Raw genomic sequence first — 25940 nt, 5'->3', positions numbered from 1 at the left:
TCATTGATGCAATCACGAAGAAGGTATGCCGGCAACTCGAATCTGAAGTGATAAAGACTCCAGCAAATTTCCACAGATGAACAGTGGAGAGCATTCTGCAGCTTGCCCCACAGCCCGGTCTGGAGGCGCCAATGCACAGGACCGAAAGAAGCTGCAGATGGGTGTAGCTCCATCACGGGCACAGCTCTCCCCAACATCAAGGGCAAGGCGGCTCGGATCACTACGGGTCCTCATCATCCGGGACATGCCCACCTCTCGTCCTACCATCGGGCTGGAGGTACATCCTCAATCAACAATCCAGGAGAAACTTCCTCCCCCTCGGCCGTTAGATTACTGAACGGTCTGTGGACCATAAACACTAGTTCCTTGTCCCTTTTTAAAAAAATGCATTATTTCTTTTATAATTTACAGCAATATTATGCCTTTGCACTACACAAAACTGCAAAACTCATGACGCATGTCTACCCGATTCTGATCCTGAGATTCCTGCTCACCTCAGCCCGCGCGGGAGCTCTGGGTCCTGTACGCCTTACCTTCGCACTGGAACGACAGCGAGCACCAGTAGTTTGGAGATAATTACAACAACCAGTTCCCGGGCTGGAGATACTCCGGGGGCGTTTCTATTACTTTGAAGGTGTAATGCAAGCACGCCATTCCCAGCTGAGCGCCGACAAGTGAAGGCTACCTGACGGGCAGATGATTCTGGTGTTAAAGGCCGTCTGAACAGAGGAAACAGGGGGAAGAGTTTGAACTGTGAGTTCAACGTTTCTGATGAAAAACATAGATGTACAATAGGAAAACATGCCCGCAAATCCCCCCGCGCCCAGAGACAACGTGCCAATGAACTGTTATCATCAGGCGCCAGAAGGGGAGGGTTCAACTGGTGACAGCTGTTCTGACCCAGTTTTATCTTCTCCGGGCTGTTGTCTCTGCGTAAGCTTCATCGCTATACCGCATATTTGTAAAACTGTATTTTGCAATAGGTGTTTGCCCGAGAGCGTTTAAAAGCTGCTTTTGGAATTGGACCTGGCTACATACGTCACTGCCATTGATTTGTGCTTTGCTTGCGATGTTGCTTTCCGACGCGTCTTTGAATTATTAACAGAGTTGGTTGGAACCAGTTTTGATATCGTGCAGGAGGTTTAACAGTCATAGATGGTAAAGTTGCCGCAAACTGAACTAGGACGAACGTGAAATACAGTTTAAACAAAGATTTAATTATATCCGCTCCATTGTGCGTCAGGTACAGAAATTAATCAGGGAATCATTTGAACTCGCCGCTGGAACCAGTAATTGAAAACCTCGACACCGGAGTGATTATAAACCTACTTTAACAGGTTGGTTTAAAGCCTTGCATCTGAAAGGCGTTAAATTGTGAATGCAGTGGCTACAAATAATGTTGAATCAACTCACAGATTTAATCGGAGTCTCTCCAGACATGCAACATGTCTGTTGTCAGTCTATGAGATGCAATTATTTCAATTGATGATTTTATTCCTGGACAAGGAGACGGTTCATTTAAACGTTGAAATGATCAATGCATCCCTCACGTAAACTAGTTCCCACTATTGATCTAGATTGGGGTGGGGGTGGGGGGAGTCTTGCATTATTTTGAAAGATGTTTTAAAAGTTTGTTAGTATATCGTAGTTGATCATGACTGTGATGTTGCAGGGACTTTTGTTTGGACAATTTGATGGTGAAGTTTATCCTTTCTGAAATGAAATGTCTGAAGAAATAATTCATTAGATTGACCTTTACATGATTTATAGATAATTTCTTGGGGTCCATTCAGTTTCAATAGTTACTTTAAAATGACTAAGTAGCATACTTACAAGTATGTATTGGTTTTGAACTCGTTATTTTTGTAAAATTATCAGCCATATAGTTGGATCTCAAGACCACTCTGTCTCTACAAATTTCCCTTTTTCACACTATTTATTTAATTTAATTATTTAATTTTATATATCTATATATACATATATATACGGTAATTCACAGTTTACTTTTCTCTCTATTACCATGTATTGCACTGTACAGCTGCCACAAAGTTAACAAATTTCATGACATATGCCAGTGATATTAAACCTGATTGATTCTGATTCTGACAAAGGTTAAATGAATGGAATACTCTTTTCCACAGGTCTAACTGCTCTGCCAGCCTAAACCATCTAACACAAACCAAGTAATGATGTGTGTTATATTGGCAGTCCCTATGATTAGGGCTTTACTAAAAATAGGAGTCAGATTAGATTCTTGGAGTCATACAGCATGGAATCAGGCACTTTGGCCCAACTTGCTCTTGTCAACTGGGATGCCTGTGCTAATCCTCTTTGCTTTTGTTTGCCCTGTATCCATCTAAACTTTTCCATATGTTTTTCCAGTGGTTGCTAGTGAACCTGCTTCTATCACCTCCTGAAGAAGTGCAAGTGAATCACTGCTTCACCAGGAAGGAGTGTTTGAGTCCTTGGACTGTGGGCAGAGCGGAGTTAGTAGGGAAGATGTTGCAACTCCTGTGGTCACATGGGAAGGTGCCATCAGAAGGTCAACAGATGAACTAGTAGATTGCAAAGGGAATTATCTATTCAGAATGCTGAAAGGAAGGAGAGGTGGATATTGGATCTGACGGTGATGCCATGTAACTACAGTGTAGTGGGGTGGAAGGTGAGGTCAGGGAGATGCTTACCCTTGCTCTGGGTGGGTTGGGGGAAAGAGGAAAGGGAATGAGAGCAGAAATGTAAGAGATGGAATAGTTGCAGCTGAGAGACCTCCCAACTATGGTGGAAAGAAACCAAAGACATCCCAGAAGTATCGTTTTGGAAGTTGTCATCTCCATATCTGATGGAGTTTGGAGAACAAAGGAGAATGGAAAGGGACCCTTTCAGGAAGTCGGAAGGAGCGGTGGTCATCAGTAGGCTTGTCATAGATATTGGCCACTAACTGTTACAACCCTGAAACTATTCATTTGAATTCAGATATTATGTTAGTGGTATTCACATTTTTGATGGCTTTATATTATTTTGAGTTTTCTAATCTATTTAACTATGCCTGAAATTTTCCATGCTGTACTTTTCAATCAGAGGGCTTGTCCACGTACTCAACAACACCCAATATGCTTTGATTTCCTTATCATCCACAGTTCCGTCAATCTGAGCATCAAGCAGAATACCACAATTTCCATTGGTACATATGCTTAATTTTCAGAGAAGAAGTTGATTCAGGTAGTTACAATTTGTGGGATTTCAGCTATAGGGATGGACTGGAGAAGCTGTGGTGTTTTCCTTGTAGCAGAGAATACTGAGAGGAGATTCGATAAATACATATCAAATTATGTCAGATTGGACAGAGAGACATTCCACAAAAGCAAATAGTTCAAGGATCAATAATCAATATAAGATGTAGAGGCACATGAAGATTTAGTTAGGGATGTGAAGATTTAGTTGAGTGATAATCTGAAATTCACTGCCTTTAGAAAAAGTCAATCCGTACCTTCCAAAGAGAAATGAATGGGTAAATTGTACATATAAAAATAATATTGAGAATATGAGTTGCAGAGTTCTTGAAAGTGAGTCTGTAGATTATGCAATCATACAGAGTTGTGAGTGAAGGCTCCTGTACCTCCTACTTGATTGAGGCAGTGAGAAGAGGGCACATCCTGAGTGATGGGAGTCCTTAATGATGAACGCTGCATTCGTGAGGCATTGCCTTTGGAAGGTGTCCTCAAGGCAGGAGAGGCTAAAGCCCATGATGGAGCAGGCTGAGTTTACAATTTTCTGCAGCTTTTTCCAATCCGGTGCAGTGGCCCCTCCATTCCAGACCAGTTAGAATGCTCTCTGCGGTATATCTGTAGAAATTTACAAGTCTTTGGTGACATACCAATTCTCCTCAAACTCCTAATGAATTATAGCTGCTGTGGTGCCTTCTTTGTAATTGTATTAATATGTTGGACACAGGATAGATCCTCAGAGATGTTGACATACAGGAACTTGAAACTGCTCACCCTTTCCACTGCTCATCCCTCAATAAGGACTGGTGTGTGTTCCCTCGGCTTCCCCTTCCTGAAGTCCATAATCAATTCCTTGGTCGTACTGATAATGCATACGAGGTTGCAGTTGCAACACCATTCAACCAGCTGATCTAACTCACTCCTGTATACCTCCTCGTCACCATCTGAAATTCTGCCAACAAAAGCTCTATCATTGCCAAATTTACTGATGTACTTTCACCTGTGGTCAGCCACACAGTCATGAGTGCAGACAAAGTAGAGCAGTGGGCCTAGCACATATTTTTGAGGTGTTGATTGTCAGAGAGGAGTAGATGTTATTTCTGATCCACTCTGTCGGTGGTCTCCCAGTGAGGAAGCCAAGGATCCAGTTGCAGAAGGAAGTTCAGAGGCTAAAGTTTCGGAGCTTTTTGATTAGAACTAAAGGTATGGTTGTATTGCATGCTGAGCTATAATCAATAGGCTTTGCTATTGTCCAGGAGATCCAAGACCAAGTGGAGAGCCAGTGAGATTGCATCCACTGCAGGCATTGATTCTGACCAAGACTAACCTCTAGAAGCACTTCACACAGTATGCATGAATGCAAACGGGCAATAGTTGTTGAGATAGCTTCCCTGCTCTTCTTGGGCACTGGTATGATAGTCATCTTTTAAAGCACATAGGAACCACTGACAGCAGCAGTGAGAGATTGAAGATGTCCTTGGAAAAAAAAGTGGATGGTCACAGTCCTTTTTCCCAGTGTAAGGGAGTCTAAAACCAGAAGGCATAGATTTAAGGGAAGAGGGCAAAGTTTTAAAAGAGATCTGAAGGGCAACTTTCTGTTAAGAGGATGGTGGATATATGGAACAAACTGTCAGAAGAAATGATAGAGGTGGGTACAGTTCAGATGTTTAAAATACATTGAGATAGATACATGGATAGAAGAGGCTTAAAGGTATCTGGCGACAAATGCAAGCACGTGGGATTAGTTCAGGGAATAACTTGGTCAGCATGGACAAGTTTAGCTGAAGGTCTTTCCTTCCATGCGATTACTTCCATCAGATGGGTTTACGGGATGAAACATGCAGAACAGTAGCATTTTGTAAGCCAGGAGACAAGAGATGGTGAAATGTCCACATCAACATGTAGAAACTCTTTATTGCATGAAAACACATGCTAAGATGCTGCTGGGTAGGGATCCTGCACAATTTGTGTTGAGCGAAAGTCAAGTAACTCTGAAGTCTCCAATTATTACTGCCCATTAGGCTGCTGGCTGGCATTTAGGATAGTAATGAAGGTCCTCCAGCTTTGTCACACATAGCTATAGAATGCTTCTTCATTTTTGTTTCCATAACTATTTTTTTGACCAGTCAGGGTTGTTAGGCCTGAGTTGATCCCCAGAACCTGGAGGACCAGTGGACCACTCTTAGTTTGGCCTCTGCCTGTTCACCTGTTTGGCATGGGTGACCCTACCAAGAGCCAAAGTGTAAAGTGCTGACTCCTGCCAACATAGCTCTCCAGATGATTGAGGCATGCAAGCCTCCAAACAAGGTTGTGGCCATTTTGAAGGTTAAGTCTCTAAGGATCTTGAAATAACTGGTCACCAAGTAAAAGTAGCAGGCACGGTCATGGACTGAGGTGAGTACTGAATCCTATGACTGCTGGTTTCTGCTTAAGGATCTCTGAGCAGTAGGGTAGATTTGAGCATCCATTGGAAGAAAGAGGTAGAGGGCCCTTGAGCTCAAGGACACACAGAGTAAGTTGGAAATAAAACTTAAGTGTGAGAATGTGGTTCATGAAACCATTCTAGAAAAAGTTTATAATGACCTCAAATTTGAAGTCAAGTCTGTGGAAACAACAACTCCTATCTACCAACAACTATATTTCTTCGTGCACCCTTCTCACACTTGCAGCTTTCCAACTGCAACAGACATATCACACCTTGTCACACACTCATTAATTCTTTTCCTTTTCTCTTGGAATAAGAAGATGCACAAAGCTGCAGCATCTGACTGTCAGAGGGTCTACACACCATCAGCATCAACTGCTTGCGGTGTGGAGATCTCCAAGTCTAAGAAGGGGGCGATCAGCCATCTTCTTTGCACTTGTTTTCATGAGTTAAAGGAACATTAAGAATTAAAGCTGGGATCGCAGGCTCACATATCATGAACAGGTGTTAATGGTGACTTCCTTTCTCTGAACGTTTTGGGTTTTGGGGTTTTCATACAATTGAACAGCTTGTTTTGCTTGTTTATCTGGCACTGTAATGAAGAAATTTGAGCTTATAACTTATGGATTGTGTTCATTATATAAACAGATCGAGAAATGCAAAATAATTACACACCCTCACTGTTTATTTTAGTAAGTATTTTAATGTAATTATTTTAACACACCGAACAACTGCTACATTTTTCTCTGTAAATTATCATCATTTATTGAAAAGCAATAACTACTGGCAAAGGTAAGTGTTCTGAAATATCTTGATCCAATAGATCAAGGAATACGTCATTGATATTTTTTATTAGATAGGCAGACAAATTGCATTATATACTGTATATTCGCTATGTTATCGCATCATACGTAAAGACATAGAAACCTGGTTTGCCTCAGGGTCAGTATCAGCTATGAAAGTAAAATAAAGCAGAACTGCTGGAGATCTGAAATAAAAAAAATGTTAGAAACACTCAGTAGGTCAAACAGTATCTGTGGAAAGAGAAGCATTGTGAATTTTCAAGTCTGAGTCCCATCGTCAGAACTCAAGGCGATTTTTCTTTACCTGAAATGTTAACTCAGTGTGTACTACTTAAACAAATATTTTTCCTTGTGGCAGAATCACTTTGCCTGGGCATTAAATTTCATCTTTCACATGTCGTCCCATTCCTTAAAGTTGTCTATGCCTTTCTACCATCCTTTAGTATTCTCTTACCATATTACACCTCCAGGCTTAGTATCAGCTGCAGAATATCATTCCTTAGTCAAGTTATTCACATAGGTCAAGAAGTATTGACCCATTTCAGCACATAACTGTACAACAAGTAATACAGGAAATATCCTACTGGTGCCTAATAGGTATTATCCAGATAGAAGTTAAACACTCTCATTATTTCTGTTGCCAAAGGGAAAGGCTGTATTTCAGAATTGCTACAACAGCAATTGGAAATGTACAGGACATAGTGCTCAACAATGAAATATTACTTCCTAATAACGGATATTTCCAGAACTTAAACACGTTCAGCTTAATAAAAACGGCTTTTCATTTCATTCAAGGTTAAGCGATTTATTGCATTCAAAAGATGGTCATAAATCTAATTTAATCACAAATAAAACCAATAGAGAGTAAAGAGCTATTCACCCAGAGTGTAATTACAACATGGAACTTAATTGAAAGATGGTAGATTGAAGAAATACTAAGAACTTTCTTTATCTCTGGAGTACTTTAGTGTTCAGAACATGAGGTTACTTTACTTTAATAACTGGTTAAGAAGCAAAAAATTTTTTATTGCAGACAGTGTTAAATGGATAATTATTTGAATAAGCTGCCTTCCATATCTGAAAACTACAATTGACTGGATGTGAGGCTATTATATCATCCTTTACTCTGACCAATTGCTGGCAAAATGCATTTTTAAATGCATTTCTATGAAGTTCTTGTCCCGGTTAATTCAAAAACAATATCCAGTTAGGGCCAATTTAGTCTGTCCTTCAGTCTGAAGAATTGAATTATTCTGGAGTAATTTTGCTCTTGCCTTCAAGCAGGATAGTGATGACCAGCTGAGAGGACCATTAAATAGGCCAAGAAATGAATATTCATACCATTTAACTGTGTACATTTCATATGTACTCTCCTCCGCCGTCCCTGCTTTTAGCTGACTGGGCTTCCATCCATGCGATTTTCTTCCAAATTCCCATTTCTTGTGAATAAGTCTTGACAGTGGTTTTGCAGGTGAAATCAGGCCTACCACATGTGCAGAATCCTTGTCTAAATCAATTCACGGTGACAAGGAGAAGGTAGGCTAGCCACCGGTTGTGTTTTCTATGGCATGCCTCTCTGGTCCATACAGGTCAAGAGTGGAAACTTTTTAAGATGTGTGACCATAAGATATAGGAGAAGAATTAGACCATTTGGCTCATCGAGTCTGCTCTACCATTTCAGCATGGTTGATCCAATTTTCCTCTCAGCCCCAGTCTCCTGCCTTCTCCTCATATCCTTTCTTGCCCTGGCCAATCAAGAATCTGTCACCCTCTCCCTTAAATATACATGAAGATTTGGCCTCCACAGCTGCCTATTGCAAAGAATTCCATAGATCCACCACTCCCTAGCTAAAGAAATTCCTCCTCATCTCTGTTCTAAAAGGACGCCCCCTATTCTGAGGCTATACTCTCTGACCTTGGACTCTCCCACCATAGGAAACATCCTCTCCACGTCCGCTCTATCAAGGCCTTTCACCATTCGATAGGTTTCAATGAGGACACCCTTCATTTTTCTGAATTCCAGTTTATTTATTTTCATGTCTGTAGAATGGATGCTAAATATCTCAATGACAAATAAATAACACACCTCTCTTCAACAGCATGGATAATTATTCTTAGAGTATTGTAGATGTTTTCATATACTGTAAAGGCAAATGATATTTATATCTTCTATAACGAGGAATTATTGTTAGTTATTCCTGCTATCAAACTGAAGCAAGCACTCCAATATGCTCACCTTTGTTAAAGATCAGGCTTAATTAACAAGTAATTAGCTTATCATAAAAACTACTTATGTTAACAGATATTGTAGATGGCTTCTTCTCTTCCCTTTCAAATCTCCTGTAACAAGAGTTTCATTATCACTAACAACACACAATGCTGGAGGAACACAGCAGGTCAATCAGCATCTCTGGAAATGAATAGATAGTCGATGTTTTGTCAGGACTGAGAAGGAAGGGAGAAGAAACCAGAATAAAAAGGTAGAGGGAGAGGGGTGTAAATACTGCAACTCCCTACCCAGCAGCATTGTGGCACCAGCCACACCAAAGATGTAGCAGAATGTATCTCATCATCTCCTTCTCAATAACAATTAGAAATGGACAGTAAATGCTGGCCTTGCTGACCATCCTCTATCTTGAAAGTGACTTTACAAGTTTATTTTGTGGAAAAGGCAACTAAACACTGGAATTACGAATTTCCCTATTTCTCTACGTTTAAGACTTACTTCAGACTGATTCCTTGAACATGCTATATTTCACATGATTTACTGTCTACCTTTATTTTGGTTAAAGGGGTCGACTTTATTCTTTTAAGTGCAGAAAATATTTTTACCACATTAAAAAAGTTGTTATTAATGTCATTTCACTGTTGTGCCAATTGCAGTAAAATAATGTTGACAATGCAGTTTTATGTAATATGGTTTGAATTAAACATTTAGAATAGCAAATCAAGTCATTTTTGTTTCTTTCCCTTTAAGGTGGATGCTATATTAATAACTTCATACTTTCTACATTTGGAATACAAGGGAACGTAATAAATTGGAAAAATGATTTTGACTTGATTGCCATGAAGACTGGTAACTTGCAGGCATCTGAGAGTCACTTGAACAATGCAAGTAACAACCCGCCAGTTGCCAGTTCTATCGGTCTGTTGTCACAAAAGCTACAATATGTAATGGAAGTTTCAGGCAGTGATGACCATCCCCCATCATCAGTGGTCAGAACTAGCAGCATTTCTAGGTTAGTTTCTGTAGTTATTAAATACTCTCAATGTGTAGGAAAAAAAATGAGATTTATATGTGATGCATGATCCCACAGGTGACATCAGTGTCAACAGTAATCAAAAGATTGGGTGACGCTAAATTCACGAGATTCCCGTCTGTTCTGCACAGCTGATTTCCCACCACTATTGTTTGCTCTTGTACAAAATGTGTCACCCTTTGGAAGGGCATCCAACTGAGTGAATCAGAATTCAATCCCATTTTCCTGCTAAGTTATTTCCCATCCAAGGTGAGTATTCAAGAACAGAAGAACAAGCTACGATTTCCCCCTTTCCCTGCCATCCTTCCGTATTAAGATCCCATTCAGAGTACCCTAACCACAATATTTCATGGAGAATGAAGTGATAGATCCAAGGGGGATATATCACCAAAACTTGAATTTGTACAACTTTGATCATCAGGGGCTGATCGGGAGATATGAACTCCTGCAAAGAGATCGTCAGCTGACATCAGCCCTCATTCAGTCATGCCGGTGGCCCTTCCCTCACGTGTTCTGCCTCCAGTCCATTCCAGGTGCCACACACAGTAAAAACCTGAGCTCACAAATGGATCCTATCCTGGATGCCCGTACAGTTCGCAGCAGGCAATTGTTCTCGGAACATCTTCTCTACTAAACATCAACAAACTAAGTTTCACGTACAACAAGTTGGAGGAACTCAGCAGGTTGGGCAGCATCCATGGAAACGAGCAGTCAACATTTCGGGCCGAGAGCCTTCGTCAGGACTGAAGGGGGAGGGGGCACAGGTCCTATAAAGCAGGTGGGGGGAGGGTGGGAAGGAGAAGGCTGGTAGGTGCCAGGTGAAAAACCAGTAAGGAGAAAAATCAAGGGGTGAGGGAGGAGATAGGCAGGAAAGGTGAAGAAGGAATGTAAGGAGAAAGCACTATGGGTAGTAGAAGGTGGCAGAATCATGAGAGAGGTGATAGGCAGCTGGAGGAGGAGGCAGAGTGAAACTGGGATGGGGGGAAGGGAGAGGGAGGGAATTACTGAAGTTGGAGAATTCAATGTTCATGCCAAGGGGCTGGAGACTACCCAGATGGTATATGAGGAGTTTGAAGAACAAACTACAAAGTTTGAGGTGGACCACTACCTTCACCTCACACAAGGGCCGAGACACCCCAGATTTCCCCATCCCGCCTCGACAAGTATGATGGTACCTTGGCCCTCTGCTTGCGATCGTGCACGCAACCATCACAAGTAGAGGCAGGAGTGAGGGACTGCTGAGCTGACATCCGAGTGGTAAGAAGAGAGTGTGCTTGGCAGAAGAGCAAGAGGTGTACCGTCGTGGCTGAGTTCTGAGGAATGTGATGGAGGGGAGGCAGTTTGTGTGAGCTGTGTGGGCCTAGAGGAAAGGAACATTCTGAGTTGCCTTAATGGAAGTGAAATCCATACCATCGTTCACTGCTATGCTAATTGGCCTTTATGGTATGAACCCTCAGTCTGGAGATACCATTGACTTTGATACCTGCATCGACTCTGCTTCATTCTGGACTCATGGACATCTTTGTGGACCCTGTTCATTTATCTCACTACCTCCTATGGAATTTAGGGAAATGGTTTTGAAATGTGGTTCAGGGTGTGGAGCAAACCTTTGACGTGCTGGCCTTATACAGTCAGGATGTAAGACTTTGCTCTAAGTAGGTCTTGGAACTTGCAGGTGTGTTTTCAATCAGGCAAGGAGATTAGCAGGGCAGCTCACTAACATTCTGAATCTAAATTAAATTGAGACTGGGATATTATTATCATAGATTTCATTATCCATGGACGGCGCCATCATTTACCTATAATAGTTAACGAAAAGATAAGGTACAAATCAAAGGCAGTGTGTGTTTTTGTGGAAGAGGTATAAAGCTGTAAATGACAGCAACATTGAGAAGGTGGCTACAAATCTCACCCTGGCTTGTGCAGTGTCGGCACACAAACGGAATCAGCCAGTTGTACAGAGGGTTTTTTGATGTGGAGGCTAATAACTTCTCCTTTTCATTATCTCTTCTGAGTATGATGCAAGTGGATCTTGCTAATGGCAGGTTTTGGAAGGTCCAATTAATAGTGAAGGAACAGAAGGGACATCTGTTTAGAAGGGTGGCCCAGAAGCACAGCAGGATAGCGCGGTGGCTGAACCATCAGTGCATCATTCTACAGCCCTACTGATCACCGGTCAGGATTCAATTCCCACCACTGCCTGTAAGGAGTTTGTACTTCTCCCTATGACTGAGTGGGCTTCCTCCGGGGGCTCCGGTTTCCTCCAATGTTCCAAAGACATCGGTTAGAGTGAGTGAGTTGTGGGAATGCAATCTTGACACCAGTGGTAGGCTTTCTTGCTGATTTGATTTGATACAAAGGATACATTTCACTTTTGATGTTCATGCGACAAATAAAGTGAATCTTTACGATCTTTATCTTTCTTCCTAATTGACATCCTCTGATCTTACTGTAGGTTACTCATTTTGTTTTACTCATTGAGAAAGAGCGCAGAATAGGCCTTTCCGGGCCTTTGAGCCACAGCGCCCCGTGGGAGGAAACCGGAGCACCCATGGGGAACGCAGGTGGTCATGGGGAGAAAGTACAAACTTACAGTCGGTGGCAGGAACTGCACCTGGGTCGCTGGGGCTGTAAAGCATTATGCTAACCACTACGCTACCCTGCCACTCCGTGTGCTGATTTAGGACAGGAAAGAGCAAAGAGCTTAGGAAGGTCACTCCAGAGCCTCTTTCTAGGTTTGCCAGCGCTCATAAAAAGACATAAGTAAAAATAAACAAGGATTTGATATTATCTCACATCATGGTATATCATATCACATGAAAGCCATGTTAATGCAATCATATTGTTTGTCCTCAAGACTGAATGTACACTCTTCATTTTCTTTTCCTCATTGGAAAGATGTCACTAGGGGCCCCAAGCTTCTTGTGCACCTTGCTGTCACCTGTATGACTCAGTTGGATGCACCTGGAAATATAGCTTGACATGGAGTTATCAGACCAGTTTTGTTGAGTCAGGAACAATAAAATACATTTCTGCCCACTTATTTTATCAGATCGTGAGAGTGCTACCGTGAAACAAATGTGTTGAGAAAAATATTCAGTCGTGCACTGTGTCTGTTAAAACATTTAGGTTGTGCCTTGCACTACAGTAGCCCAAGTATCCCCACAGACAGGGCACAATTGAATATTGTTCGGGACATATTGTATGGTTTGATCCCCCAAATCCAGCAACATCTGGGTGCTCTCCATGAATTAATACTTTTAACAGATTTACTACAAACTTTTCTTGGATCCAACCAAATGTCAGTTTTAACTAAATTTATTCAGTTACCTGAAATTAATTCCCTTATAATTTACTGATTGAAAATCCAGTGAGTCTTCTGCTTTAGGTATTTAATCTAAAGATCCCACGATGCTCCAGATAATCTATACCCTCTCAGGAAAATTACAGAAATATTTTAAATCCTTTTGGCCGTTGAATCTGCACGGTGGTCTGCGAAATTCCCCCTTCGAGTATGTATCCAAAATTTCCCTTTGAAATCTGCTTCCACTTTGCTTTTAGGCAGCACATTTTAGAGTATTTGTTGTGTATTTAGAGAGAAAAAAAATCTTTGGTTGTTATGCCTCATATCTTGTGGTGCCTAGAATTGGACTCAATCCTCCAGCTGTGGCTTATTGGGCTATTTGTACTGGAATGTTAAATAGCCCTTGTGGCCAGTTTGTTTTACATATGTATTTACTTTCTTTGTCTTTGAGTCAGGGGATGGGAGAATGAATTGTAAAGTTGGCTGTCAATTCACTAAACTGGCTTTAGAAACAGTTATTGCAAGATAGTCAGTGACCTGGGCAGATGAATTGTGAAATTTAAGCCGTCATTTTTAATTAAAGAAAATAATTGTCAAGCCTATTTCTTTTCATTCTGTGTAGTGATATTCCAATCTGCAGAATTTGCCATGAACCGAGCGATAAGGAAAGCCTGCTGTCCCCATGTGAATGTTCAGGGACTCTGGGGGCTGTTCATCGCAGTTGCCTGGAGCAGTGGCTGGCTGCTTCCTGTTCCAGCCACTGTGAACTGTGCCACTTCGAATTTTCTCTGGAACGAACGTCAAGGCCAATCTCAGAGGTAACCTACACAGCAACAGTGACTAAGAAAGGATAAAGCAGACTAACGTGTGAAAGTATGAAATCTGATGTGTGGTGTCCAGTCACGCTGGACTCAAAATGATGCAGCAAAAGAACAGTACAGCGGATACAGATTTTCTAAATGCTTGGAATACTCAGCAGGTCAGGTAGCATCTGAACGACTCATCTCCACTTCAACTATGTGTCATAATGAGCCAGATATGCCGCTAGCTCTAATTTCCACCCCCCCTTCCCCTACCCCATACTGACCGCTGAACTGGGTGGTCAAGTATGGATGGAACTCTTCTCGATCCAATCATCCATTGGCTTTCTATCACAGCTGCTTTGCAGCCTCAGAGGGGCACATTGCGATTTGTAACACCAAATGTTATAATGCAGCATGTTAAAATTAGAACAGGTTATAATTCACTATCTAAATGATGCCCTAGTCTTATGTACCATTTGCTTTGATGTGAACACTAGCATGAGATACGTACCAGTAGATTTTCTGTAAGTTTGCCCTTAGGCACACAGCGTGGCATCACACTCTTTGATCACTAAGTCCGTGCTAACCATCAAACACTCAATTACATCAGTCCCATTTTCTTCTCACCCCATTGCCTTCACCTGCCTCCTAACTTCTACCACATAGGGGCAAATAACAATGGGCAATCAACTCGTGAACCTGCACATCTTTGGGATGTGAAAAGATCCCGGGGTCAAAGGGAGGACATACAAAATCCACACTGAAGATCCCTGTAACCACCGTGGTCCTCCCGGTGACAGGGAAACAGGATTGAAGCAACACTCTGTTGACTGCACCACTGGGCTCCCCCCACTGTCTCACTGCACTAAAGACATATTGGTAATCCAGGATATTATTGGTTATTATCACCATATAATTAATCAACAATACTAAAGTTTACTATTCAATATTTATGTGTGTTTTCCAGTGGCTGATAGATCCTACACTACAACATACAAGGAGAATGCTATATGGAGACATTATCTGTTTTCTCTTCATTACGCCGTTGGCTACATTGTCAGGTTGGCTGTGTGTCCAAGGAACTATTGACCATTTTTACTTCAGTAGCAGCATAGAAGCAGTTGGACTTCTTATCCTTTCAGCTGTGCTAATTACCATTTACATCCTCTGGACGACTGTAAGTAGATAACATCAACATGCATTTCGTATTTATGTATTTGTACCGTATGTGCAGAATGGTGGCTCAGCAGGTGGGGCTGTTGCTTTGCAACTCCAACTAACTCAGGTTTGCCTTGGGTGCTCCAGTTTATTCCAAATCATTACTCCAGTTTATCATTACTCCAGTAGATGATCAGCCATGATCTCAGAATGGCGGTGCAGGCTTGAAGGACTGAATGGTCTACTTCTGCATCTATTGTCTATTGTCAAAGAGGTGTTGATTAGTAGACTAATTGGCCACTGTAAATTACTCTGATGTAATTAAGTGGCAGGACAATTGGGAGACTGGACAGACACACGAGTAGAAAGCAAGAGGGAAATAGGATCAACGGGATTGCGGTGAGAGCTTCCATATATTTGATGGGCTGAATGTCCTTCCTTCATTGGCATAGGAAACACAAGTGGCAGTCTGGGTCTTTGTGTTCCCCATTTAAAAAAACTACAATTATATTCTTATATCTTCTCTTCTCTATCATTCACCCTCTCATAGATACAATATAAAACATGAGGTGAGATTGAGTTTGGGAAAGCGTTGCCAAGGGCTACAGTGGATTTTCGAATATTGCTAAGTAGAAGCGAACAATGCAATTTACAAAAGTCTGGTCTACTGATAACATACAATACTAACCAACAATCTAATGATTTTTTAATCTTGGCTCTAGGCTTCTTTCCGATATCATATGCGCCTGCTGAAAGAGTGGAGACGGACCAACCAGAAGGTTAAACTGCTTATTCCAAGATCGCATGTATTCTTCAGCAACCAGCCAAACCTCATAACTCAAAACTCAAGTATTATCATTTCTAAAGAGACTATAGTCTAACTTTACTAGGAACTGCCTTGAATGTTCTGCAGCTGAAAGAGGGACCAAACTTGTAAGTTACAGAAAATAATAACGCAAAGATGAGTTGATGTTATACCACAACTTTTCAATGAACTAGGCTTGTTAGTAAGCATCCTGCTACTTTGCTTGATTGCGGACTATTTGTTATAATCAGTTAATGGAAAATGAGACAAAGATCACTATTACAACTGGTGGTAAACCAATGCTTCTTTATACCTTTTATTGTCCGCCTTGAGAGTTCTTCTGTAATTTAACTGAGCACATTGATGGGTTTTGAATTAGCTGGTAAAATTAAAGCAACTTTCTCATGGCGAAGATTAAAATGACCAGATAGGAAGTAACTCTCTCACTCTGTTATATTAATTTTAGATGCTATATTTCTTTAATGAGGATCTTGCTGGAATTGAATCATATTGTGCTGTAGACTTAGCACTGGTGGGATCTTGTTGCTGCTGACTACGGTGCTTCAGGACACATGAACTACTCAATCTCTAGGGCTTTTAGAATTTATAGTGTGCCACAACCAAGTAATGAGCAAAAAAAAATTGTTAATGGGTTCATTGTACTCCTGGGTTGTCAAATACATTGTCCTTGAAAACTTAAAAACAAGATTTGCTTATTTTTTAATAACGATTGAACTTCAGAATATCATTTTAATACAAACTATACAACCAACTACCATAACTGTTAATCTTTCATTGTGATATTGTTTTCAGTTTTCTGAGTTTTGACAATTTTATTATTAAGAAATGTTTAGGTTTTGCTGCCTGTTGAAATGTAAAAAAAAACTGAAATTGCCAGACTTGTAAAACAATAAAAATAATGTGACACAGTGGAATATTTTGTACGTGTGAATAATAACTGGAAACTGAAATACATTTATTTTCAATAGATGATTAATATAGGTGTGAAAAGTATAAATTACAGCAGCAATTTAACTTCAAACTGATGTTTAGACTGAAAACCAAATTTATGAATACACATACTGAATCTACAACTGACAAGGTGCACTTTAAGATCATAGAAATAGGCCATGTGCTAAAGCTTAATTGAAGTGTCCCTATCTGCCAACTAACAGGCTATGCGCTTCAGAGGAAGTAAAGGGATCACTTTGCAAATTCAGAATTATTCATCTAATCTCAGGCACCAGTAGCCCTTAAAGTAACTTCTTAGATTATCACAGGAGTTATACCACATACTCCAGGTAATCAGAATGGAATTAATTGGATTACATTCTCAAAGTTCAAATGTTGGAAGTCAAAGTAATTTTTTTATCTAAATACATGTCACCATATACAACCCTAATTTTCTTTTCCTACTGTGAATACTCAGCAAATCTATAGAATAATTAACTATAACAGGATCAATGAAGAATCACCCAGAGTGCAAAAGACAACAAACTGTGCAAATGCAAATATAAACCAATAGCAATAAATAACAAGAACATGACATAATGAGACAGAAACCTTAAAGAGAGATCTTTGGTTGTGTGATCATCTCAATGATGGGGTAAGTGAGTGTATTTATCTCTTAAGACCATAAGATATAGGAGCAGAAGTAGGTCATTCAGCCCATTCAGTCTGCTCTGCCATTCAATCATGGGCTGATCCAATTCTTCCATTCATCTCCCCTGCCTTCTCCCCATACCCTTTGATGTCCTAGCTAATCAAGAATCTATCTATCTCTGCCTTAAATGCACCCAATGACTTGGCCTCCACAGTCACTTGTGGCAATAAATTACAGTTTTACCACCCTCTGACTAATTTCTCCTCATCTCAGTTCTAAATGGACATCCTTCAATCCTGAAGTTGTGCCCTCTTGTCCTAGAATCCCTGCTCTTATATTCTGTACCTCTAGAAATGAATGCCTACGTTGCATTCGCCTTCTTTACCACCGACTCAACCTGGAGGTTAACCTTTAGGGTATCTTGCACAAGGACTCCCAAGTCCCTTTGTATCCCTGCATTTTGAATTCGCTCCCCATCTAAATAATAATCTGCCTGTTTATTTCTTCTACCAAAGTATATGACCATGCACTCTCCAACATTGTATTTCATTTGCCGCTTCTTTGCCCATTCCCCTAAACTAAGTCCCTCTGCAGACTCTCTGTTTCCTCAACACTACCCGCTCCTCCACCTATCTTTGCATCATCAGCAAATTTAGCCACAAATCCATTTATCTCATAGTCCAAATCATTGACATAGATTGTAAAAAGCAGTGGTCCCATCTCTGACTCCTGTGGAACTCCACTGGTAACCAGCAGCCAGCCAAAATAGGATCCCTTTATTCCCACTGTTTCCTGCCAATGAGCCAATGCTCCACCCATGTTAATAACTTCCCTGTAATTCCATGGGCTCTTACCTTGCAAAGCAGCCACATGTGCAGTACCTTGTCAAAGGCCTTCTGAAAATCCAAGTACACCACATCTACTGCATCGCCTTTGTCTACTCTGCTTGTAATTTCCTCAGAAAATTGCAGTATGTTTGTCAGGCAGGATTTTCCTTTCAGGAAACCATGCTGGCTTTTGCCTATCTTATGTGCCTCCAGGTACTCCGTAACCTCATTTCTAACAATCCATTCCAACAACTTCTCAACCACTGATGTCAGGCTAACAGGTCTATAGTTTCCCTTTCTGCTGCCTCCCAACCTTCTTAAATAGCAGAATAACAATTGGAGTTTTCCAGTCATCCGCTACAATGCCGGAATCTATCGATTCTTGAAAGGTCATCGTTAATGCCTCTGTAAGCTCTTCCAGTTGCTTCCTTCAGATCCCAAAGGTGCATTCCATCAGGTCCAGGAGATTTATCCCTTCTTGTTCAAGAGACCAACAGTTGACAGGTAGTAACTGTTCTTGAATCTGGTGGTTGGTGCAAGTCCTGAGGCTCTTGAACCTACCTGATGGTGGCAGTGAGAAAATAGCATGACCTGTGGGGTGGGGATCTCTGATGATGGGTGCTGCTTTCTTATGACAGTGTTACATATAAATGCACTCAATGTTTGCGAGGGCTTTACCTGTGTTGTACTGGGCTGAATCCACTACCTTTTGTCGTGCAAAAGGTAAAGTCCTCACGGGCGTTATTGGATTAACTGTGGCTTTATTTGGGATTGCAAAGTAAGGCATAAACTTCGGGAAATAACTTGAAAATTCTGTTACCCTGGGGCTTTGAACTCAATGCGTAAGACGCACGGGTCAAGGTGGATGAAAGACTTGCTGAACTTAGTCACCCATAAAATTAGAAATACTTGCGATGGGTACCAGTCCCATGCATCGCATTCAAAGTTAAGATGTCATCAGACACACATTTTCTCAGATGCTTCTGTCGATTTTGCAAGCATACATGGAGCTGTGACACTTGGACAGATATGGGTGACTTGTACAATCTGATAGGTTAGCCAAAGAACGTGGTGGTGGATTATCACTTGCTCAAAGGGGATGACTAATAGATAAAGAGGGAAGCTGTCTCATTTGTACAATCAGTTCAGCACCAAGTGAATGCTGCTCCCAGCCAGGAATTGCTGAGCACGAGGCAAGTTCGATCCTTCCTATTTTTTCTGGGTGTCAGAGTCTCAGGTGAAACACATGCACGTTACTGAACAATATTCAAGAAGACACTCACATACACAAGTCGGACATTGCCAGTACTCCCCATGAAATGATCGTGTTGTGCTACTTGGGATCTAAAGAGCTTCAGCAAAGACACATCAACTACTAGTTAATGCTCAAACTTGGTAAGGATTTTAAAGAAGCAGTACTGTGTTGATAACATCTCTTAGAATATGCCGAGCATTGGAGACTGTAAAGCACAGTCTTAATACTGAGTACTGTGAGGTAATAATTTAATCTATTGGCAATTTGAGTAGCATGGTGTATAAGATAATACAGATGGGTGATTGGACAGGACAACACTATACTTCCATGGTTCTCTATAACTGCGACCAGTATGATAGGTCTAAGGTTAGGCTAAAGTGTCATTCCCCTGCCTTGTATGTTGTCACATTTTGCTGGTCAGGAAAGAGGTGTTTCTGAAGCTTTGCATCCCACCGGAGCGAGAGAAGAAGTATTCTTATGTAAGCAGGGCAGCAGTGTGGAAGTTGTGGTAAGGCAAGGGTTAAAGAAAATGTCCAGGCAAGCATTGCCCAGAAAAGCTGCAGTCACACAGGACCTTTGAAGTGAGACTGCTGGACACACATCTGCTTACTCAGAGGAGATAGACTGGGTTGACAGCAGCACTGTGTACTCAAGCCAGAAGAATGAGGTCTCTGTCGTGAGACTTTTCAGAAAGGTTTTCCTCTTGCATTTGTACAGAGCCCTGGTGAGACCACACCTGGAGTATTGTGTACAGTTTTGGTCTCCAGGGTTAAGGAAGGACATCCTGGCTGTAGAGGAAGTGCAGCGTAGATTCACGAGGTTAATTCCTGGGATGTCTGGACTGTCTTACGCAGAGAGGTTAGAGAGACTGGGCTTGTACACACTGGAATTAAGGAGATTGAGAGGGGATCTGATTGAAACATATAAGATTATTAAGGGATTGGACAAGATAGAGGCAGGAAATATGTTCCAGATGCTGGGAGAGTCCAGTACCAGAGGGCATGGTTTGAGAATAAGGGGTAGGTCATTTAGGACAGAGTTAAGGAAAAACTTCTTCTCCCAGAGAGTTGTGGGGGTCTGGAATGCACTGCCTTGGAAGGTAGTGGAGGCCAATTCTCTGGATGCTTTCAGGAAGGAGCTAGATAGGTATCTTATGGATAGGGGAATCAAGGGATGTGGGGACAAGGCAGGAACCGGGTATTGATAGTAAATGATCAGCTATGATCTCAAAATGGCGGTGCAGGCTCGAAGGGCCGAATGGTCTACTTCTGCACCTATTGTCTATTGTCTAAAACATAGTGTCCCTTTACACAATAAGGGGTGCCAGAGACAGACGAGATAGGAATACAGAAAAATGTGAAATACTCCCAGTAAGTAAGGGACAATGGCTTTACTAAATTCAATGTGTCAGCTTGTAGCTCCTATTGACTTTTGAATCTCTCTTGTGAATGATGATTGATCCTGCAAGTAAGGAATTCAAATACAAACAATTTACCAAATGGTCAATTTCTGTAACCGATATGCCGATTTTGTAGAAACATAGCAGTTTTCTGCACAGAGTTCAGAACCCTACGGGTGACAGAGGCCATGCTGTTCCGCTCGGGCACCAACAAAACATAAATCTGTTTGAGTCATATGAGTGCACGTGTTCCAGGACCTGTTGCTTAAGTTATTTTTGGCAATGACAGCAGTAGCACTCTTCTACTTTGTGGTATTGAATATTGATTTTATTGATGATATTGACAGTATTAATGATATAACCTGTCAGAGTCAAGATGTTTGTGTAATTCTACCATCAACCAGCCACAATATCATGAGGAACCAAATTTGAGCCCATAATTTCTGAGTAGCAGCAATGCAGTTTTCTGTGGTGGTGGACTGTTTTTTTTGGAAAATTTGATAGTTTCTGTTTCCTTTGCTCCATAAACAACATTTTTTTGTTTTGAGTGAATTTACATTAATACTATGCAACTGACAGTTTCATAAACTCAACTAGGCCATACACCTCCATCTTTGGTAGGAATAATCCAAATAGGACATACATGGTAAATGTTAGGGCATTCAAAAATGCAGTAGAACAGAGTGATCTATGAATAATGGTGCATACTTCCCTGAAGGTGGAATCTCATGTGGATAGGGTGGTGAAGAAAGCTTTTGGTATGCTGGCCTTTATAAATCAGAGCATTGAGTATAGGAGTTGGGATGTAATGTTAAAATTGTACAAGGCATTGGCAAGGCCAAATTTGGAGTATTGTGTACAGTTCTGGTCACCGAATTATAGGAAAGATGTCAACAGAATAGAGAGAGTACAGAGGAGATTTACTAGGATGTTACCTGGGTTTCAGCACCTAAGTTACAGGGAAAGGCTGAACAAGTTAGGTCTTTATCCTTTGGAGCATAGAAGGTTGAGTGGGGACTTGATAGAGGTATTTAAAATAACGAGGGGGATCGATCGAGTTGACGTGGATAGGCTTTTTCCATTGAGAGTAGGGGAGATTCAAACAAGAGGACATGACTTGAGAGTTAGGGGGAAAAAGTTTAAGGGTAACACAAGGGGGAATTTCTTTACACAACGAGTGGTAGCTGTGTGGAATGAGCTTCCAGTAAAAGTGGTAGAGGCAGGTTCAGTATTGTCATTTAAAGTAAAATTGGATAGGTATATGGACAGGAAAGGAATGGAGGATTATGGGCTGAGTGCGGGCCAGTGGGACTAGGTGAGTGTAAGTGTCGGCACGGACTAGAAGGGCTGAAATGGCCTGTTTCCGTGCTGTAATTGTTATATGGTTATACTGATGGATGAGGTTTGTCAGGAAGTACTGTGTTTTTTATTTTGGTTCATTCCAAGGATCTCCTTGCAGGAATGCCGAATGGAGGCTGTGTTCTGTGATTCTGTGGCTGTGCAGAATCAAACATTTGCAAAAACAAAATGATTGGGGAAAAAAGATGCAAGGTGAGCTATGAAGAATCCTAATCTAACCTTAAAACCACTGCACACTGTAAATCTAATGCAATTAGATAGGACAATTGAATCTTCAAACAAGAACCCAGGTACAACAATGGAAGAAAATTAATTGGTGCTGATGTGCAAGTCACCATGACAGGCAACTCAGCCAATGCACTGACATTAATTTCCTCATAAAACTCCCTCCCTAATTTTTTTCCCATTATTCCACTGCTGCCTTTGTTACTGACACCTCTGGTCTACAGTCACAAGTTCCCAAGATCCCAATAAATTTCTGTGAAACGTAAGCCTCGAGATTTACTGAGATTCAGTGCAGAATTGGCCCATCCCATCCTTAAATTTGTGCTGCCCCACAACCCCTAATTTAAGCCGAGCCTTACAATGACCAATTTATATACCAACCAGTACATCTTTGGAGTGTTAGAGGAAACTGGAGCACCCAAAGGAAACCTACTCGGTCACAGGGAAGAACATACAAATTCCTTTCACATATGCAGCAGATTTATCAAATATTTTTATTACAAGATCTTGTCACCTGCTTTAAATTATCTCTATGGAGTCAATATCCATGAGAAATTTGGGATTATGTTGTCATGACAAGATGTAGGTTAAATCTCTAAATCAGTTTGAGTTTGGATTACAATCTCAAAACGGACATGCAGAATTTTGGCAAGAAACAAGCAGACCCCTCAGAGTGTTAATAATCAGCAATGTAGTTAAGTTGATGTGTATTTATGTCCAATAAATTTGATCTATATGTGTATATAATCTAACACAATGCGTGTACACATGATAACAAAAAGATCATTGCATAGATATTTATTAATAATTTTAAATTTCAAGTCAGCATTTGCTCATAAATAGCAGTCAGGTGTTGAATACACCATAAAAATGCAATTGATGTGATTTATTTATAGAAACAAAATAATAAAAATTTTAAATCAGAACAGCAGTGAAATGAATTTATAAGCTAAGGTTATCATTTTTTGGCACTGGAAGGCAAGGGGCAAAGAACAAAAAAAGAGAAAATCTCTGAGAAAACAGACAAACTGAGAACTGGATGAAAACGAAACACATACATTCACATATTCATCCTCATCAATAACTCTAAACACGCTAAGCGGAGGGCTCATCGAATTGTATTCTGCCTCTGACACTGACTTCAATAGAATTCATTAAAAGTAGGCAACGTCACCTGACACTGCCATCAGTTCTCGTTAGCTCTACACACCAGGTAGTAAAGCCTAGCATTGACATCTGAAAAAAGGCAAGCATTACTGAATTTTTTATCGTAATGATTTTTTTATATCAGTAGATAAATAATTTAACAGAAGAGTGAGTGACACACACTTATGCAATTTCTAAATGTCACAAACAAAAATGAAATTGAGACAAAACACATTTAAAGGCCACTTCTATTAAATGTTAAGAATTTCCATAATTTCTCCAGAGTTTATCATATTTCTGTTAAAGAAATCAACATTTTATTAGGCATGTGTATCATTTTCACTTGCACAGATGCCTAAATGAATCAAGTAGAGAAAGCTCAGCAGTATTTCAATAAAAATCTTCTCAGCAATGGGAGCTCATTAAAAAAAAATCTTTGGAAGGGGCATTTGCTCGGAAAGATTCATTTCTCTAGTTACTAAAGTGAAAAGAGTGACAGGTTACATCAAGCAGAAACAATTTAGATTGGAGTTGTGGGGCTGGCTCTTTCCCAAGCTAGTATTGTAATTAAATCAACACTGGATTATGATGTTTCAAATCAAAGTATCCACACCCACTGCCCTTAATTTCTATAATAAATTAGTGCTCTTCAAAACTAACACACAGAAGTGTAAATTAAGTAGAATTTTAAAGGTACAAATTCATTTTACCATAGCTGTCAATTCAGTTAATGAGTCGCTACAGTTTCAAAAACATGTAAAAAAAAAATGCACATTTATATTTGCATGGCACTGAATCAACAGAATCTATTTGATGACAAGATTATTTCTCTTCAATAACCACTCCTAACAAGCAGTTGAAATCAAATACATTCCTTTGGAAACATGTACTTGGATATTCCAAGTACATGATACATTCAATAATCATTAAAAAAGATGTACCACAATTATATTCATCTTCTGAAGGATTCCTCTCTGACATTACATCACAGCACACCCTGGATTATCATTCCCAGCATGGCTCTGGAAACGAAATGGAGAGTTTTCATTCAGTATACGTGCCAGATTCAGTGAAGGTTAAAAACTTGTTCAGTCTTCAGCTGGTAATAATGTTACCTAACAGGCAATACTGCAGACCAATAAATACTAGGTTCAACAGCTGGACTGCTTTGAGTCAGCTGATCTCAGCTACAATGGAACTAGGGTGTCCATTAATTCCAGTACCACTGATGTGAGGGCAGAAGGTTGTGGAAATCACTTTGGTGCCCCCTGGTGGAAGTATGTAAAGTACCCATAACTCCACATTGACTCTTTCCCTGACAAGAGCTGAAAAGATGTGGGTCTCATACAGGTGAAATCTGTGAGCATGGATCATTTTACACAGGACCCAATAAGCATGATAAAATCAAATTTTATCTGTTAATTTTATTTAACTTTAAAAAGTATCACTATTATCCCTACCCACATTAAACTCAGATTCCTCATTCCGTACATGACAAATGCACTTTGAATTGCCTTTTATCTGTTTAAAATTACATATTTTTATATATACTCTGTTGGAACTGTAATGTTGATTTGTGATCAAACTAAAATTAGTAATCTGTCAGATTCATGAAACCTTAAAGTTACTTACCTTAGAGGAATTTACCACAAATTTATTTTCAATCACAAGCCCTTTCTACTGAGTAAGCACCATACTTTAATTAATGCAGACTGTGATTTCGCCAGATTAAGATTACTCCATTATAATTTAGAGAAGCATTTTTATCTAAATTAACATACAAAAACGATTTTGATCTATTTTCCTTCAGTCTAATACTATTTATTGCCATTTATACAGTAAAAGTAACTGCAAAAATCACTTAACAACTTGCCACATGCAAGCTGGTCAGCAATTTGCTTAAATAACTTAATAACAAAAATTGCAACTAGGTAGATATATGGAATTTCAAGTACATTTACAGCTCAAGAAGATATTAAATATTTCTCTTTTCACATCTTCTGAGTCACATTAGGAAAATGATACCAGGAGACATGGTTTCAAGGTAAATTTCTATGGGAGCTAATGATGGGACAAATATACAAGGACAGAATATTTTTGCAACAGCAACTATGGACTAATTACTGTCTTGAATGTTCAATTTATTGAACAACCTGTGACTGAATCAGCGAAAGCATCTATTTTTATGGAGCTCATTATAATGACATTAGAAACTGGCAGAGTTGACCTTCAAGCCTGTTTCGGCATGCAATGAGAATATGGTAGAAGTGCTACCTCTGTGCTATTTTGCTGTACCATCTAGGCTGAATGTGCTTTATGTCCAGAACTCATTCAATCTCTATCA

At 40.3% G+C, this 25940-nt stretch overlaps 2 protein-coding genes across 5 annotated transcripts in view; one reads left to right on the top strand and one right to left on the bottom strand.

Annotated features, from left to right (window-relative positions):
- Window positions 1-619: 619 nt before the first annotated feature.
- Window positions 620-16702, top strand: LOC132382449 (E3 ubiquitin-protein ligase MARCHF3-like). Of its 4 annotated transcripts, XM_059952653.1 has the most exons (6): window positions 620-753; window positions 1244-1337; window positions 9430-9691; window positions 13639-13834; window positions 14787-14996; window positions 15700-16702. In XM_059952653.1, the coding sequence occupies exons 3-6, from the start codon at window positions 9519-9521 to the stop codon at window positions 15856-15858; spliced, it is 738 nt and encodes a 245-aa protein (XP_059808636.1). In that variant the 5' UTR covers window positions 620-753; window positions 1244-1337; window positions 9430-9518; the 3' UTR covers window positions 15859-16702. The 4 variants fall into 4 exon arrangements, with proteins under 4 accessions (XP_059808636.1, XP_059808637.1, XP_059808638.1 ...); XM_059952654.1 differs by lacking the exon at window positions 1244-1337 and having other exon boundaries at window positions 632-753; XM_059952655.1 differs by lacking the exon at window positions 620-753 and having other exon boundaries at window positions 874-1337; window positions 13657-13834.
- Window positions 16703-23233: 6531 nt separating this feature from the next.
- The window catches only part of LOC132382446 (lamin-L(III)-like), a 90605-nt gene continuing 87898 nt past the window's right edge, over window positions 23234-25940 (bottom strand). The window contains exon 11 of the mRNA XM_059952649.1: window positions 23234-24618. Coding sequence (XP_059808632.1) covers window positions 24577-24618 — 42 coding nt within the window. The 3' untranslated portion in view covers window positions 23234-24576. The remainder of the gene's footprint in view (window positions 24619-25940) is intronic.

Source organism: Hypanus sabinus, chromosome 28, assembly GCF_030144855.1.
Source record: "Hypanus sabinus isolate sHypSab1 chromosome 28, sHypSab1.hap1, whole genome shotgun sequence".
In the NCBI taxonomy this organism is placed as follows: Eukaryota; Metazoa; Chordata; class Chondrichthyes; order Myliobatiformes; family Dasyatidae; genus Hypanus; species Hypanus sabinus.
This window is presented reverse-complemented; position numbering and strand designations above follow the sequence as displayed.